An 18,357-nucleotide genomic window follows, 5' to 3' on the forward strand; every position below is an offset into this window, starting at 1 on the left:
GGAATATGGTGCTCCAGAATCAAACCTAAACCTACACACCATTAATGATTAAATATTCATTGGGGACTGAGATTTTTGCTTTGCGCCCACTGCTACCACCATTACTTTTGTAGAGTGGAACCTTACTGTAAGAATCTTCACACTGACAAGGTGGCAGGACTGTCTCTTTTATAAATTATATACAGTAGATTCTACTTATTAGCAACCCCTCAGTTGCCAGCAAAAGTTGCTCTTATCTGGCATTTGTCAATAAGTGGAAGGCAGGTTTGCAAGGCTGCAACCAGTGAAGAAAGTGCTGGGCAGAGAAGCAGAGGGGAGAGGGGCTGCAACCCAGATGCTGGGGCCTTTTATAGGGAGCAGGGTGCGCGGCAGGCCCACAGTGCTGCATGGTACCTCCCCCTGCACTCTCTGGGGAATGGGGATCAGCACATCCCAGCACTTCCTTCCCTGGGTGGAGCCCTCCGGCAAAACACAGACCGGAGAGCCCAGAGAGAGGTATACAGCAGCCCTCCTGCGTGCTACTGCTCTGCCCACAGCCTCCTTCCTTCCCAGCTCATAGCCCCTTACCTTCTCTGGGGTCCCTGTGCACAGGCAAGTCTGTGGGGCTGCACCCCAAAGGAAGTGCTGAGCACTGGCCACAGGCAGGTTTGCAGGGTTGCAGCCAGGAAAGACATGTCCCAGCACTTCCTTCCCTGGATACAGCCCTGCAAACCTGCCTGCAGCTGGGTCCTTTCTTCAACAAAAAATGTTCTTAATAAGCAGCATGCCCGTTGCCAATATCCAAATCCCATTAACATTAAAGTCACTGGGACAGGATTGGTTCCCAGCAAAATATTGCTATTAACCAGATATCAATATTTGGGCCACAGAATCTACTGTATAAAAGTTTCTGAACCTTTCGAGAGGGCAGTTTCAACCCTCAGAGGCACATACTGCTTTCCATTAAAGTAATGGAGCTATCTAAATATACTGGAGGGGATAATTCAGCCTTCTATGTGCTGAGACTACAGACAAAGATAATGAAATAATATTAGATTATTAAAAGTGCACTTTGTGCCGTAAAAGGCAGCTTGGTCTACTGGATTGTCCCAGGGACTTGGAGCCAGAAACTCCTTAGTTCTGGTCATCCTTCCACCATGCACTCACTGTATGCCTTTCAGGAAATCTTACACAGCAAATCTGTGCCACATAGGTTTTGAGGTACATCTGCCTCCTTTGCAGAGCCCTCACCCCACCAAAAAAAAAAAGAATATTCTCATTCTATTTTAGCAGCAACGATTGAGATGAACTCTCCTAAGCACCAATAAAAAAGTGTCAGCTAAGATATGACAGCAAAATATTTAGTTCTGGTAATGAGATAAGAGGCAGGAAACTTCCCAACTTGTAAATTGGGCATACTGGCTACGGAAGTAATCAATTCCTATAAAACTGCTTTACGCCAACTTTTTTACACCTTCTGTGACTTTAATCATCACAATATCCAATCCTGTAGTCCATATGTGAACATAACTTCCACTTAAGTGTTGCAGAGGGAGGTTCACGTGGATCCAAAGTGTAGTTTGTGCAATGTCTGCCTGTATTCAGAATGTGCATTAGGAACTAGAAAAATCCTGTTAGAGAGCAAGACTGCTTGTACCTTTAAATTAGAAAAAGTTGTGAATAAGCATAAAACTGGGAATCAGCAGAACTATTTCTATTTCTAGCTCTAACACAGATTTCCTGATTGATTTGGGATGTTTTTAGCCTCAGTTTATGTGTCTGTAAAATGGGATTACGACTACTTTTCCTAATAAGACTGTTACAAGGCTAAACTCTTTGGTGTTTATGAAGTGCTTTGAGTTCCTCTGATGGAAGGACATGAAAATCATAGTATTGTTTACAACAGCAAATACATGTCAGACATCCATGAAGGAACTGACTGTTGTCAGGATTAGTCAGCTGCCATCAATGAATCTTATAGGAAAGCTTTATCATGAAAAAAAAAATTTACATTAGTGGGCATAAATCATTCCAAAAAAAGAATATCCATGACATGTCGAGTGCTTACCGGATGCTTCTTCTCTGTACCTAGGCTTGGAAGGGCAAAGGCAGTCTGCAATCAAAACCAATATCTGAGTAGAAGAAGAAGAAAATGTAATTCAGTGACTTAACCAGGATGCATTTTTTATCTCGCAGCCCCTGCAATATATCAGTCCATTTGCACCACTGAACTGGGTTTATGAGCTCACAGTAAATGTAACTGGTGAACGTGTAATGAGAAGACTTTTTGAAGAAGACAGCACCAACCTGACTAAGTCATGGCTATGCTGGTCCCCCACGGTGCAGGGGAATAGTTCTAATGTTTTTTCTATATAATTAATTCATTTTACACTAGGAAAGGGGTCACACTTTGTATTAAGAATGTTTATAAAAGGTTAATACATGATTAGTCCATTTTAATAAACTGTTACTTTTTTACAATCTAACAATTAGCCATCAGTAGGGTTGCTTATAGCCACCTGTAACACATTCTACTCATATCTAACATGCTTGGAACATGTATTAATCATTTATTAACCATTTATAAATATAAATATACCCTTAATATCAAGTAAAGGATTATTTCAATATTTGGAATTTGTATTACTCCACATCTGGTTACTAACAAATATCTACACAAAGGGAAAGTGGCAAATGCAACAGATCAATTTCTTCAAAAACAGAGGGGAAAAAAATGGCAGTGGCCAGGCTCAGGTAGGTTTAACAACAGCTACCATAAGCGGAACCACTTTCAGAAAGAAATTAGTACTAACAAATAATTCTATGGGTCATTTTCGTCTTCTCCTATCCTACAATAAGAATTCCAATAGCCTCACTTACCAAGAAGCAGAGGACAAAAAACAACCAGTGACTGGCGGTATAAATATCCACGCTTAAGCCCCTTGCCTTAATTTATAAAGAGGATAAAGACTGGGAAACCTTAATACTAAATACACAAGAAGGGAGGAAGGAGAATAGGAGATGGTGCTGACGAAGTTACTAGCTTTTCCATTGCTGTATGCTCAGCTTCTCTCATCCTACAATAATTCCAGTACAAGCAAGTAGACAGTACGACCAATGCAAAAAATGAGAGTCTGACCCTAAATAGCAACCTAGAAAAACTACAACCTCAAAAGGACAACAGTGGGTCTGGCTGGTCACAGTAAAGGACCGAACAGAGAACTACACAGCAGACACGTCTGTATCAAGCCTTGAAGCGGATTCTCCCTTCCTAAAAACCATCATTCTTTTTGAGTGTCTATTAACAGGTCTTATTGCCTTCTATCCACTGAACAGTGGCTTTTAAAAAGCAAATTAAAAACATTTTTTCCATGTAACAAAATCTGAGAGATTTACAGAGACGCTTTATCCACGCTAAATCCAATTTGATTGTCTCCTTAACATCTACGCTATAGAATTTCTTCTGTGCACTGAAGTAAATAGTTCAGAGAGAAATAGAAAACTCATGTGCTGCCAACATTGAGATGAAAAGTGAGCAAGAAACCTGAAGTTTATGCAAAACACTTGTAGGTGAGGTGGTCCAATATCTCCCTTCTTCCAATAGAGGTCACAACTTAAATAGAGCTGGACAGGAAATGATCTTCCTATACCAAGAAAACTTGAGATTTCAAAACATTTTCTTGTCCCATATCAGGACAGTCAAAATCTCAAATGTTTATGAACTGATAATCTCGAAAAAAAATCAATTTTGGTCAATGTAAACATTTTGTTTCCGCAATTTGGAAATGCTGTGTTTAGATTTTGACTTGTTAAATTTTTTTTATTGTATATTAACTTTGCATTAATGGGCAGCAGGTTTAAGACAAATAAAAGGAAGTTCTCCTTCACATAGCGCTCAGTCAACCTGTGGAACTCCTTCCCTGAGGAGGTTGTGAAGGCTAGGACTATAACAGAGTTTAAAAGAGAACTGGATAAATTCATGGAGGTTAATTCCATTAATGGCTATTAGCCAGGATGAGTAAGGAATGGTGTCCCTAGCCTCTGTTTGTCAGAGGGTGGTGATGGACGGTGGGAGAGAGATCACTTGATCATTGCCTGTTAGGTTCACTCCCTCTGGGGCACCTGGCATTGGCCACTGTCGATAGACAGGATACTGGGCTGGATGGACCTTTGGTCTGATCCAGTACAGCCATTCTTATGTTCTTATTTTATAAGTCATTTCAAACCAAACAAAGCAGCCTTTTCATTTAGAAAATGCCGAACAGGATGTTTTGACAATTCTGAAACTTTACAAAAAATTTTGACATGGGAAATTCATCAAAATTGACTTTCCATTGAAGAGTTTGGGTTTTGACAAATCTGCCTAACAGAAAGACGTTTTGTGGAAAAATTAATGACCAGCTCTACTTAAGAAGGTTATTTGGGCAGAAAGAAAATGAAAGGCTGCCTTTACCAGAGTCTTAAAAAGACAACCCATAAAATACCACGTTTAAACATAAAGTTGGTCCCATTGAGGGAAAATAAGTGTGCTTATTGAACTGCGCAAATCATTAAGTTCTGGAGAAAAAAACCCAGGAAAGTGATGTGAACAAAAAAAGCACATTCCTCTATGAAATACCAAACAGCAGAAATAGTATCTGTGAACAATTAGTGATAAGCCCAAGATGCTGGGGGTACATCTACACCACACGACAATATCAAAAGACACCTACATCACATCTACCTGAGTGCTTACATTATTAACACCAGTGCAGACAAATGGATAAGAAATTACCTAGAGTAGACAGGCCTTTAAACCCTGTTAAAATAAAAATCAAGAACTTGTTGAAAAAGCAAACCTTATACCTTAAAAAAAAGAGTAAAATTTTCAAGGGCACCTAAATGACTTAGGAGGCTAAATCCTATTGACTTCCAGCGAGACTAAGGGTCCTCCATTGCCTAGGATAAAATGTTTAAAGACAACAAAGTGGATCATCATCTGCTATTAGCAGACATTTGGAAACTTCGGGCAAGAAATCTTCATTCAAGAATGAAATGTGTGCAATGTGTAGACAGAGACAATGCATTGGCAAATCTACAGGCCTTACTCCTGAGGGAATTCTGCGTCAAAAATTTAAAATTCTGCACATTTTATTTGTCAGTAAATAAGTGGTGCTCCCCACTGCCATGCTGGAGCCAAAGCCACCAACTTGCAATGAGGTGGGAGATCACCCTGAAGCCCCCACCTCCCCTGGTATAGGGACTCAGCAGTGAAGCTGCACCTAACCCTGACTCAGTGCAAAGGCTGGGCCTGCCCTAGAAACACCCCGGGGCCCTGTCCCGGTGCACCACTGTTGCACAGAATAGAAAAGAGGAAGGCTCCCAGCACGGACACGGGGAGCACGACTGGCACTAGACCCAGGAGGCAGAGTTCAGCTGCAGAGTCAGCAGAGCCCAGGCACAGACTCTTTCGGCTGGGTAGCTCTGTGCTTGCGGAATGAGCGGGGGGCAGTGGCATGTAACCTCATGTGCCCCCCCATGCCTCGCCTCTGTTTGGAGGGGGCAGTCCCCCCCCCAAAAAAACAAAAAACCTGCACCCACAGTCGCTCCCCATCCCCACGCAGCTTCCTCACTGTTTTCTGAAGGAAATCTATGGGGGAGGGGGGACATTTTCTCCCAGCGTGCAGTCCCACAGAATCCCTCCAGGAGGAACTGGCACATTGGTATAAGCTATAGCAACGTGACTTTTCCATTTGCGTGTTACATGGTGCACCGCTATCTTCCTGCAAAGGAATCTAATAGACATATGAGCTTCAGAGCTGGAAGAGGGACTAAAGACATAAAAACTTATGATCTCGGGACATGAAGGCTCTTGGTGAATCAAGCCACTTTTCCACTGACAAGGTAACAGTCGAATCAGCCTGTAATCTGTCAACTCCCTCACAAACTTTTCAGTTGCTTTTTGCAGTGTTGTTGTCACGGTGTTGGTCCCAGGATAAGAAGTGGGTATTCACCCACGAAAGCTCATGCTGCAAAACATCTGTTCTATATATAAGGTGCCACTTTTACAAAGACTAGGCAGATGAAGTAATCTCTTTTATTGGACCAACTTTTGTTGGTGAAAGAGACAAGCTTTCAAGGTACACAGAGATCTTCTTCAGGTCTTCAGTTGCTTTTGTAAGTTCATTGCTTCTCTGTGGAAAGGCTGGGTGTAAAATGCAGGTTATGTTTTCATCAAAGACGACCTCCTGCTCAGTGCATATTTATGGGAATGGGATGCAAAAAGACAACTTCCTGAGATTCCTATCCCTACAAAGCTACGGTATTTATCCTCCTCCTTCAATAAGTCAACAATGGGTGGTGGCCAAAGACTCTTCTAACTTCTACAATGTGCTATAGAGGGTGGTGTTTAATGTTACTTTTTCCTCAAAGAGGTTTGAGGAGCATGCTGAACACACTAAAAGTTTAGGTTGCTTGAATCAAAGAAGTTATCAACTTTCTCATTTTCTTTTTATTGTGTGAGCAAAGACCTTCTTATACTTCTCTGCATTCCTGGCCTACAGGCAGCAATTTGGATACAATATTCTGCAAGTTACTTTTCAGACAAAGAATAAATAGCAGTAAGTAGGAACATATTTCTCCATTCAAAAAACATCTTACAATAATGCCATGTTGATAAGTTTAATCCTTTCATTTTCCCTTTATTTCTTCACTAGCAGTATCTAGCAGTGGATTTACAAGCTTAAATCTGTCTGGAGAAATATATCCAGTATGAAACACTTCAGTTATGTCTTTAAATTACTCGTTTTGTGCTACACTGAAGGCCAAGTTAGCAGAAATGACAGTTGTAATGTTTTTATTAAATTCACTGCTTTGCCACTCAGTTTTTATGATAATCGCTAATTGTTCTTTGCTATTTTTGGATGGCAAACATGCACTGAGAAGACTCCTCAATGTCGTCGCTGAAAGGCCTCAAGAACTAACTTAATTATTGTGGCTACATTGCAAGGGCAATGGCATGTTTGCCTCAGACAAAATTTCAAGTGCATCAATGGAGGTTCCCACAATCAAATCATTGCAGTGCTTTCTCAGTAATTATTTCAGTAAGTTTTCTGGAGGTAGAAGCGATGTAAGGTTAGTATACAAGGCAAGCCGCGTGTCCAAGCCTACAGTGAATCTCAGCATGAAACTTTAATCCATGTTCCATGAAAGGAACACAAACAGTAGGGTCATGACTCAGACAGTTGTCCTCTTTTTGCTGGGAACCTGCAGCGTCAATGGTGATTCCCAAGCTACACGTTTTTCTTTTCAACCTCTTTTCCCTCTTCCTCCTCTTCCTTTATCTAAATGATCTCTTTTTCCCCCTCTTAAGATTCACAGTAAAAAGTATGAAACAATATTTGTTCAAAGTTGAGGAATGAGTGAGAATTCCCTGTTTTCATTCTAAAGAAGCTAAAAAATGCTGAAGGGAAGTGGCTGGCGCCAGGGTATTTATACTGACAGTTCCTTTCCTCCTGCTTCCTTTATGTATGGCATGTTGAAATGCCTTAGGATAGGAGAAAAGGGAATGTCCAACAACTGCCATTTAATAAAGTGAGGTTCTTCACATTAAAGAGCTGGCTTGGGGGGTTTATTTATTTGCAATGCCTATGAAGTTTTTCTATCCACTGGATAATTATCCAAGTTATTTTTGCATAGACTATTTTCACCTCCTGCTATGGGTTTTTGGTTTTTGTTTTTTTAAACAAGGCTTTGCTGTTGGAGTAAGTTGTGACTTAAAATGCAAACATCATCTTATCACTTCTTGCAAAGTGCACCACGTAAGTGCTAAAACTAAAATTTATATATAAAAGGGTAGAAAAACAAGAAAATGGTACCATATATTTCAAGAAACAGATCTTCCAGTCAGTCACAGAATACCATTTTTCTAGAAGTAATGGCAAACAAATGATCCACCAGCTGAAACTTTTCATCTTCATCCATTTTTGGGTAATAAATATATTGTTTCTTGCTAACAGTGACTCTCATAAAAATACCCATTTACTACTTAGAAGAACATCCTGACATCTAAAAGGTTATAAAAATTATAATACAGGACATTCATCTTAGCACAGGTTATACACTGGTTCCTACAATATGCTGTATATATTAAAGGATAGAGAAACTTACAGTACATACACTGCTTTGATACAATTACTGCTCTGTTTATAATCAAATGCTCAGGGCCCTTTAATTCAATCCCAATCCCAGCAATCTGTGCTCAGGACCTAAGGGGAAGGCCCAAAAGGTGGTTCTTAGACCAGACGGGGATCTAGTTCAGCCCCTGCTACAAGTTAGAACAGCTCTGATGCTGCTTGGCAACCAGCACACGAAGCTTATTATGCCAGTGGATCACTGGCGTACAACAATACTACAGCCCAGCCATGCCTGCTACTCCAGTCACACTCCCCATGCCAGGGGCTGTGAGGTGAGTATGTATGATGCTGGCTACACCATCTTGGGGAGGACAGGTGAATCCTCAGCTGTCCAGTTAAGTCAGCTTTATATGGTCCCGTTCCATTGCTGAAGTAGTGCACAGATGTGTATTAATTTAGATGGAATATATGAGCCAAAGGTAAAACTGAACAGTGTTAAACAAGGTTCAGGGTTTGGTATACAGAGACCTTGGCCTGCTTAGTACCATGGCAAACACACTATTAAAAATCTTTTTAACCTTTTATTAAAGATAAAGAAAAGAAGGAAAGGCAGTTAAAGCGTTGGTAACATAAAGTACTAAGTAAAGCTTTCATTTTAACATCCCCCGCTCACTCCCTTTCCCTTTATCCAGAGAGAGTTTTTAGAAGAAAAACCCCCTTGACAGACAGTCCCTTAGATGATACCAAAGTTGGTAAAGTAATTGTCTTCTTGGACAGTGCTAGTGCTAATAAGCGATGGTCACAAACACCACCGTATACCAAAACCTACTGACTCCTATACTTATCTACATGCCTCCAGCTTTCATCCAGACCACATCACACGATCCACTGCCTACAGCAAAGCTCTAAGATATAACCGCATTTGCTCCAATCCCTCAGACAGAGACAAACACCTACAAGATCTCTATCAAGCATTCTTAAAACTACAATACCCACTTGCTGAAGTGAAAAAACTGATTGACAGAGCCAGAATACCCAGAAGTCACCTACTCCAGGACAAACCCAACAAAGAAAGTAACAGAATGCCACTAGCCGTCACCTTCAGCCCCCAACTAAAACCTCTCCAGCGCATCATCAAGTATCTACAACCTATCCTGAAGGACAATCCCTAACTCTCACACATCTTGGGAGACAGGCGAGTCCTCGCTTACAGACAGCCCCCCAACCTGAAGCAAATACTCACCAGCAACCACACACCACACAACAAAAACACTAACCCAGGAAACTATCCTTGCAACAAAGCCCATTGCCAACTCTGTCCACATATCTATTCAAGGGACACCATTATAGGACCTAATCACATCAGCCACACCATCACAGGCTCATTCACCTGCACATCTACCAATGTGATATGTGCCAGCAATGCCCCTCTGCCATGTACACTGGCCAAACCAGACAGTTGCTACACAAAAGAATAAATGGACACAAATCAGACATCAAGAATTATAACATTCAAAAACCAGTCGGAGAACACTTCAACCTCCCTGGTCCCTCAATCACAGACCTACAAGTTGTAATACCCCAACAAAAAAAACTTCAAAAACAGACTCCAAAGAGAAACTGCTGAATTGGAATTAATTTGCAAACTGGACACCATTAAATTAGGCTGGGAGTGGATGGGTCATTACACAAAGTAAAACTTTTTCCACGTGCTAATTTTTTCTCCTACTGTTACTCACACCTTCTTGTCAACTATTGGAAATGGGCCATCCTGATTATCACTACAAAAGTTTTTTCCCTCCTGCTGATAATAGCCCACCTTAATTGATTAGTCTCGTTATAGCTGGTATGGCAACACCCATTTTTTCATGTTCTCTGTGCGTATATATCTTCCTACTGTATTTTCCACTGCATGCATACGATGAAATGGGTTAATCTCTAAGGTGCCGCAAGTAACTCCTCGTTCTTTTTGCTGATACAGACCAGCATGGCTACCACTCTGAAACCTGTCTTTTTGGAGAAAAGTTAAAAATTAGTTGAGATGGGCTGGAGCTGTTACTGTAAAAATCCAATCCCATTTCATCCCAGATGTTGTTTGGGATTCAGCTGGAGCCAGCAGAGATGGCAATGTCATCTGGGTTCCTCTCTGGCCTGGTCTGGGCAGGACATCTCTCAGGATCAGGATAACGAAGGCCTTTAGTCCCAGGAGATACCCCAAAAGGGAATGGTGGGTGAAACAGCCCATCCCCTCATTCTTTTGACCACCAATTAGGCCAATTATCCAACACACCAATTTTGATTAATTTCCGGTCTTACATTTTCTCACTTCCAGACACAATCTTAACACAGTCCTTGAGTTAATACCCAGTTATCACAGGAGGTTCTAGAATCTGGTCCTCAGCATACAGCTATGTTACCTATGTTGTACAAGTCTCTACTGTAAGTACTTTTTTCAGCAACTGTAGTTCTGTGACCATCTGGGGATTTCAGAAGACTCTTGGGTGTCAGTTTTGCTCAGTACAACAGATGGCAATGTCACAGATGCTTGATTTTGATTCACCAAGGGGGACTCAAACCAGGATGGAACACATGGAGGAAACAGTGGGAAATGAAGTTTTAATATAGACTAAAATATCAAAACAGAAATTATGTACCACTCTTAAAAGCAAACATCTTCATACACAATGAAATTACAGAAAGCCTCTTTCAATCTGGGCTCCTCCCCCACAAAACGACCAAAAGTCAAACCTTGAAATTTAATTAATTATAACATCACAGAGTGAATCAAAGTGACTTTATGCTTTCACTATAACTGATCATTAGTATAAGATTATTTTTCACTGTTTCTGGTTTTTGAGCAACAGTATGGGTAGATACTGGCACTGCAAGCACTACAATGCTACATATATATCTCCATTCCACCTACTATGCACAATCTTTTCCACAGTGGTTGTGCTTTCAGAAAAACTGAATCAGATGGGTATGTAAAAGAGCCAAATATTTACCTGTAAACACGGAAACTTTCAGTATAATGGTACATCTTGTGAAGTTATTTACTACTACTAAATTTTAGTCAATTTAAAAGAATTTTTACACTCCATCAATGTAGACAAAAAGGTCAAAGAAAAACCTAACTGGATTGAACCAATGAGCCCTGATCCCTGCCTAGGATAATTACTGAAACCAAAAGAAGTCTCTGCTCTAGAATGGATAATATTTAAACCTGCAACAGGAATGAAAGGGAAGAAAGTGTTTGTAGGTTCTACAAGTGTTGCAGCAAGATGGTCACACACAAGATCTACCAATATGATATATGCCATCATGTGTCAGCAATGCCCCTCTGCCATGTACATTGGCCAAACCGGACAGTCTCTACGTAAAAGAATAAGTGGACACAAATCAGACGTCAAGAATTATAACATTCAAAAAACAGTTGGCGAACACTTCAATCTCCCTGGTCACTCGATTACAGACCTAAAAGTCGCAATATTACAACAAAGAAACTTCAAAAACAGACTCCAACGAGAGACTGCTGAATTGGAATTAATTTGCGAATTGGACATCATTAAATTAGGCTTGAATAAAGACTGGTAGTGGATGGGTCATTACACAACGTAAAACTATTTCCCCATGTTTATTTCTTCCCCCTACAGTTCCTCACACCTTCTTGTCAACTGCTGGAAATGGGCCATTTTAATTACTACTACAAAAAGTTTTTTCTCTCTCCTGCTGGTAACAGCTCACCTTAACTGATCACTGTCATTATAGTGTATATGTTAACACCCATTGTTTCATGGTGTGTGTGTGTGGGGGGGGTATTTTCCACTGCATGCATCCGATGAAGTGGGTTTTAGCCCACGAAAGCTTATGCTCAAATAAATTTGTTAGTCTCTAAGGTGCCACAAGTACCCCTGTTCTTTTTACACAAGATCAGTAATTCCTTCGTAAAGTACGGAAGAGGTGTGTGATGACACGACAACTGACAGAACAGAAGAGCTTGACTATTTAATAAACTGCTATTTAGGAGATCATTATATTTTGAAACAGTATTAAAAGAGAGCTAAAAACAATTAAAAATATCTATCACTTCTTTGCAAATCTTTTTTTGGTTTGTCAAATAACCAAGACAACTAAGATTACTCCCATAACTTCCTCTTTCAGAGTTGAGAACTGGGAAATAAACTAAACCTCTAAACAGGAAAATGGTAAAGAAGAAAAAAATAGCTCTCAAATTTTGAACAATCTATCCTGTTCTAATTCAGTATTGTTGCACCGTCTGTTACTTAGCTTTTGAGAAAGCCCAACAATATAGCAACATTTAAACCAATAAGAGAACATACGTGCAGACTGGTTTAAAAATGTAATACATTCTAAAATTATATAATTGGGATTGGCAAGGCAAGCTGAGCATAAAGAGATGTCTTGAGAGAAAATCAGTGGTACACAAAGAAGCATCATCATGAACAGCGTTGGATCTGAGGAAGAGAAGTTTGAATGAGATGGGAGCACTGTGAAGGAACTCAAACACTGGACCAAGATCAGAGCTACGGACAAGGAAGTGTGTCCTTGAACTGGAACTACGGAGAGCTGAATGGAAAAGGTTGCAACAGTTTAGGCAAGAGATGATGTGGGCATGGACAAGAGTTTTAGTAATATGGATGCAGAGGAAGGAGTGGATTTTGAAGATTATGTATAACTGACTGATTTGGCAAAAACCCTAGGGCTGAGAAGGACAAAGAAAAGTCAAAGATTGCAAGTTTGAGAGGCTAAGGAAAAGAGGCTGACAGAATATGATGAGGAAGACTAGAGTTCAAAAAACTAACTAATCTGTTTACATTTTAAAACAAGCTATCTGAAGACTGGCTTCCTTGTTTAACTAGCATAACCCACATTCTGTTCCTTCCCTTACTGCTGCTGACTGCGGTCACATAAGGCCTCCACACAACTCTCCTTGTTCAGGCAAATCTTCCACTGAGCGTTGTCTGAGTAATATGTGCTCAGCAGGGCTCGAAAGGTATGTCTACATTACACACACACACACACACACACACACACACACACACACACACACACACACACACAAAAAGCTGCAGCAGCAAGTATCAGAGCACAGGTCGATAGACTAAGGGCTGAGCTACACTGGGGGGGGGATATCGATCTAAGATACGCAACTTCAGCGACGTAGGCTCCCCGTGTCGACTCCGCTACTGTCGCTCACTCCGGTGGAGTTCCGGAGTCGACGGGAGCGTGTTCGGGGATCGATATATCGCGTCTAGATGAGACGTGATATATCGATCCCCAAGAAATTGATCGCTGGACGTACCCTCAGGTAGTCTGGACGTACCCTCAGGTTCAGGAGGCTCACACTCTGGTGCTAACCACAGCTGTATAGACATTCCTGCTCCAGCTGGAGTTAGGGCTCCAGAGTGGGAACATGCCCTAAGAAAGCTTTGCTTACAGTACAGTTTTTTGATGTTAGTGATGTCATCAGCCGGGTAAATGAATTCAGAATATTGCGGCTAGAGGAACTAATTTTAAAGGTTTTTTGTTTGAAAGGTAAATATATTTGTAAGTGGTAAACTTTAAACTCGCATCCATTCTGTAACTTAACTGGGATCCTTAAAAACGTGAGAAATACTTGGATGTTCACTTATGAGAGAAGGAAATAAGCTAGCTCAGAACAACACCTCCAGGAATGTACATGTGTAGTGAACGCAGCAACAAAGGGATGGAGGGGGACAGATTGGGGGGGGGACGGGACGCTAAACAAGAAATGATTGAATGGGTGTAATACAGGTGCTTATTCTTTGGTTCTCCAGATATACATCAACCAGTAATAGGAAGCAACTATAACCATGGTGGGATGGCAATGTTAGCTTCGCTGTCATACCAGGCATTCTCCATACCCTGCTATGAGATACTGCAAGTACTTAACCAATGGTCTCTGTTTCAAGGGTTAGTTGCTGAACTACATACGAGGGCTTGTCTACATTAAAAAATTAGGTCAACTTAATGTAGGTTAACCTACAGCCACCACAATAATTCAAACGACTGGTGGTGTCCACACTACTCTCCTCCTGCCAGTGGAGCACGTTCTCACCAGGAACACTTGCACTGACTGCAGTGGGGCAAGTGTGAGGCACTGACAGGCATGCGGGGCTCACAGCTGGAGCCCCCTATCCACCCTGGAGTGACAGCCCCAGCTATGAGCCCCATGCAGGCTCAATTTCACAGCACAATGCCTACCAGCAATGACAGGGACGTTCTTGTCAATTTCATGCTGCTATTGCAGCAGCACTCCCTGCGGAGCTGAGAGCCTGGGATTTCAGCACCCAGCAGCTGGGCTGGGAGCAGGATGCCTGGGCAGCAGCCCGACTGAAATCAGAGAGCCGGAGGAAGCCCACAAAACAGCTGCTACCAACACCACAGAGGTGAGGAATATTCACAGAAGTACCTTGATGCTATTTAGTATCAAGATCTTACTGTGACAGTAGATGCAGCCATTAATGGGACATATTTTCTTCTCTGCAGCCCTATGAAGACTGTTTAGAGCCATTATATATACTACGTACACATTAAAACAAACATTTAATTTTAAGTATTACAAAAGAGCCACCTTATAGCCCTTCATTAAAAATAAAATACCCTTCCTGTTTCTTTTTCAGCAATTACTGTAAAGCAAAATCTCTAGATAATTTTTACAGCCAAACGTGAACTCATTGCTTTAAAGAGGAAAATTTTGCTTTCTTACCAAACCCAGGATCAGGCCAATCAACAGGGTGGATAAAATGAAGATTGCATAAGAACCCCAGACATGAATTCCAAGAGTGCCTGTGAAGTAGCTGTGAATTTGCTGCAAAAGGGGAAAAAAACAGATTTAATATGCTCGTATTACATATACTTAGTACTCTGCGCCGTAAGAAAAGAAGGCTAATTATTTATTCTGAAGCCACCCATTCTGTAAACTGTTCTTCTCAAATTAATTCCCAGTTGAGACCTTTCATGCAACAGCCACTATTTACATTAAAAGAATCTTCCCCCTTTGCCCTCATGCTCTTCCACACTATACTTAAGCCTACTGATACTGTAATTCTTATGAGACATATGATAGTGATAAAATCAAACCATTTGTTTTTCTTATTTAATAATTCTACATGTAAAAGCTGTTTCAGGAAGGAAACTACAATTTTTCCTTCCTGTAATACTTGCAGTGATTAGTGCTACAACATCAAATCTTCCTGAACTGAAATTTCCTATTGGCTCCATCACTAATTTACAATGCAATTTCCACACTCCATTCGTCATACTGGAAGGGACAGAGACAGGGCCTACATTTGTAAGAGGGCACATGCACATAAATATGTACTCAAGTTGTGCATGCACTTTTAAGGGTAAACCTAATGTTTTATATTAAAGAAAAGAAAGCCATGTCATAAGGAAATAATTACATATAGTGATCTTCACATTACTGACTTGAATCTTTTTCACTCTCTTGCCTAGGTCTTGTAGCACGCAGTCCTGTGACATCTACTTTTGCTCAGAAACCAGGTAGCAAAAGGACAATGTTAACAAATTTAAGGCTTCAGATTATCCTAACGATCTGATCCCTGTGCTCAGCACTATCATGCAGATCCATCAGTGTTAGCAGTGTTAGGGGCCCTAGTAAAACAAATTAAAAACTTCATTATGTGATCTGCGCATAGTCATGCAGCAATTAGCATCACAAGGAAGTTTACAATTCAGGGGACTTCTACCCCAATTTCTAATCAACATAAGAACTGCCATCGTGCTTCAGACCCATAGTCATTACCCTGTCTCTAACACTAGCTGGCAGCAGATACTTCAGAGGAAGATACAAGAAACCTTATAACACATAGATGTAGGATAATCTACTGTCCTCAAGAGAAAGTCTCCTCCTAATCCCTTATAGTTTAGACTGTCTTTCATGCATGAAATAAAAGGTTTTATACTCCTTCTGAAACCTCTTTTTAAAAAAATATTCCATGAACTCTGGATATTCTTGTTATCCATCCAAGTGTCCAATTCAACTTGTACAATGCACTGATGCACAACAGTGTGCAAGTCATTTAACCACTGAATCTTAAAAGTGCCCTCCTGTAAAATGGCATAGAAAAGATTTGCACCAACTAAGAAAGGAATGAGAAACAGCAATAAGCTATGCCATTCACTATTCCATCCAAGGGCACAACTAACGAGTAGCTCAACCTACCTTCGTGGAATTGAGCTGCTCAGCCTCCCTTCCCTTCAGTTCACTCTTTTAATTTGCTGCAAAGCCCACTTTTCTGCCTTCCTTCTTTAGGAGTTGCAAGTTACTCTGGTATATGTGGCCTCTCCTTCAAAGGAAGCTGAAACCCACTGCTTGTGCTCTAGTGACACACTTATGAGCAGCTCTGTACTTCATTACAACTGCATGCTTGATAGAGCATGCTGATCAACCTAGTTTTGCCTGATTAATAGAAACAAGTACTATGGGACTTAGGGAAATCAATGATTCTGTTATCTTCAACCTTATAGAAAAAAACCTGGTTTGTTCACAATACCATGTGCATTAGACTCACAGGGAGGAAAGACTTGTGTTTCTGAGCGCTGGATGTATGTGTATTTGTGTACTGGATTCTGCCATCGCATCTTCTAAAGGGTGCCCTTTAAGCAATATTTCCGTCTGCCATCACCCCCAGTAGAGCACTGCCATCACCCCCACTGTGAACGGGGTGTTGCATTACTGTGCTCTGATCAGCTTCCGGAAACATCCCATAATCCCCTTAAGTCAAGTGGCCACTCTTGTCATTGTTTTGAATCACTGCAGGAATGCGGATATGCCCTTCGAAAGCTCCGTTTCTGACAGCTGGTGCTTATCTGCTCCGAGACAAAGCAACCATTAGTGTGGAATGCTGTGAGAGAGAGAGAGGTGGGAGAGAGGGGGTCTGCTGCTGTTTGAACTTACAAGACCGCATACTGACATGCTCTCAGCCCCCCAAAAACGCACTCTCCCCCCCCACACATACACACAACACACTCCCTATCACACACCACTCCACCCCACCCCACCCCCCAGTTGAAAAGCACGTTGCAGTCACTTGCATGCTGGCATAGCTGCCCATAATGCACCACTCCCAACGCCGCTGCAAGTGCTGCAAATGTGGCCACACCAGTGCGCTTGAAGCTGTCAGTGTGGACAGACTACAGCGCTTTCCCTACTGCGCTCTTCAAGGGCTGGTTTAACTCAATGCGCTCTACAGCTGCAAGTGTAGCCATGCCCTCAGACTTTAAGGTTAGAAAGGAGTAGCATGATCATCTAGTCTGATCTCCTGAACACTGCAGACCACAGAATCTCACCGATCCACTCCTAAAATATAAATATTAAGAAGAGAATCATCTAGAGAATGTGATGGCATCCTAGCTCTAGTGTGAATGCAAAATATATTCTGCAAAATGGTAGTAATCAGACTAGAGCAACTCCCAGTACCGGTACAGAATTAAATTTTAGGATGTATCATTTTATTAGCGCTGCTAACCAATATTAAGATAACACTGAACAGAGAGTACTCTTTGCCATTGATCATAATCTTATCTATAACCTTAAAATGTCATTTTTGGCAAACAATTCATTAGCTGGGCACGATTTCTGCCTTCAGTTATAAGGACACAGGAATACATCAAGGGCATAGCCAGCCACAATAAGAAAAATGTAAGTTATATATAAGGCTGTCAAATATCTGTTTAAACATTGTTTGATGTACTTTTTCCTCAGATCTTAAACACTGCAATAGTGGTTAGTGTTACTTACCCTGATCCATCCAGAGAAATGAAAAAGACCTGCCATTCCATGCATCCTAAGAAAGAAAGGGACACACTCTAGATAAGATTAAGAGTTCGATGCATGACATAATGTACAAATTGAATGAAAACTGATGGATGTAAAATTTCCAACATCTATCACATCCAGCCGTTCAAACAGAAATTTATATTGCACATTAGTGAACACAGGGTGAAAGTCACCCCTCCTGCACTTAGCCTGAGTTAAGCCAAGCTTTGCAGAGGGCACTAAGTAGAGGCTTGGGAGAAGAAATTCAAACAGACACAGTTGTCCACAGCCACTATTTCATTCAATAGGCAGAACAGCCACTACTGTCTTTTTGTAACCCCCATGCAGGGCACAGCCATGGATCCTGTGGTTCTTCACCAGCCCAGCCTCAAACATACACTAGCCTATTTGGAGTAGGAGAGGCTCCTTATACTTGTA

General features: G+C 41.2%; 1 protein-coding gene across 2 annotated transcripts in view; it reads right to left on the minus strand.

Annotated features, from left to right (window-relative positions):
• Positions 1–18,357, minus strand: part of TMX4 (thioredoxin related transmembrane protein 4) — a 59,187-nt gene that overhangs the window by 4,412 nt on the left and 36,418 nt on the right. For both annotated transcript variants that reach the window (XM_039531581.1, XM_039531580.1), the window contains exons 5-7: positions 17,902–17,947; positions 14,845–14,946; positions 2,048–2,111 (exon numbers count right to left, since the gene is read on the minus strand). In XM_039531581.1, coding sequence (XP_039387515.1) covers positions 2,048–2,111; positions 14,845–14,946; positions 17,902–17,947 — 212 coding nt within the window. The remainder of the gene's footprint in view (positions 1–2,047; positions 2,112–14,844; positions 14,947–17,901; positions 17,948–18,357) is intronic.

This window comes from Mauremys reevesii, linkage group 3 (assembly GCF_016161935.1).
Source record: "Mauremys reevesii isolate NIE-2019 linkage group 3, ASM1616193v1, whole genome shotgun sequence".
In the NCBI taxonomy this organism is placed as follows: Eukaryota; Metazoa; Chordata; order Testudines; family Geoemydidae; genus Mauremys; species Mauremys reevesii.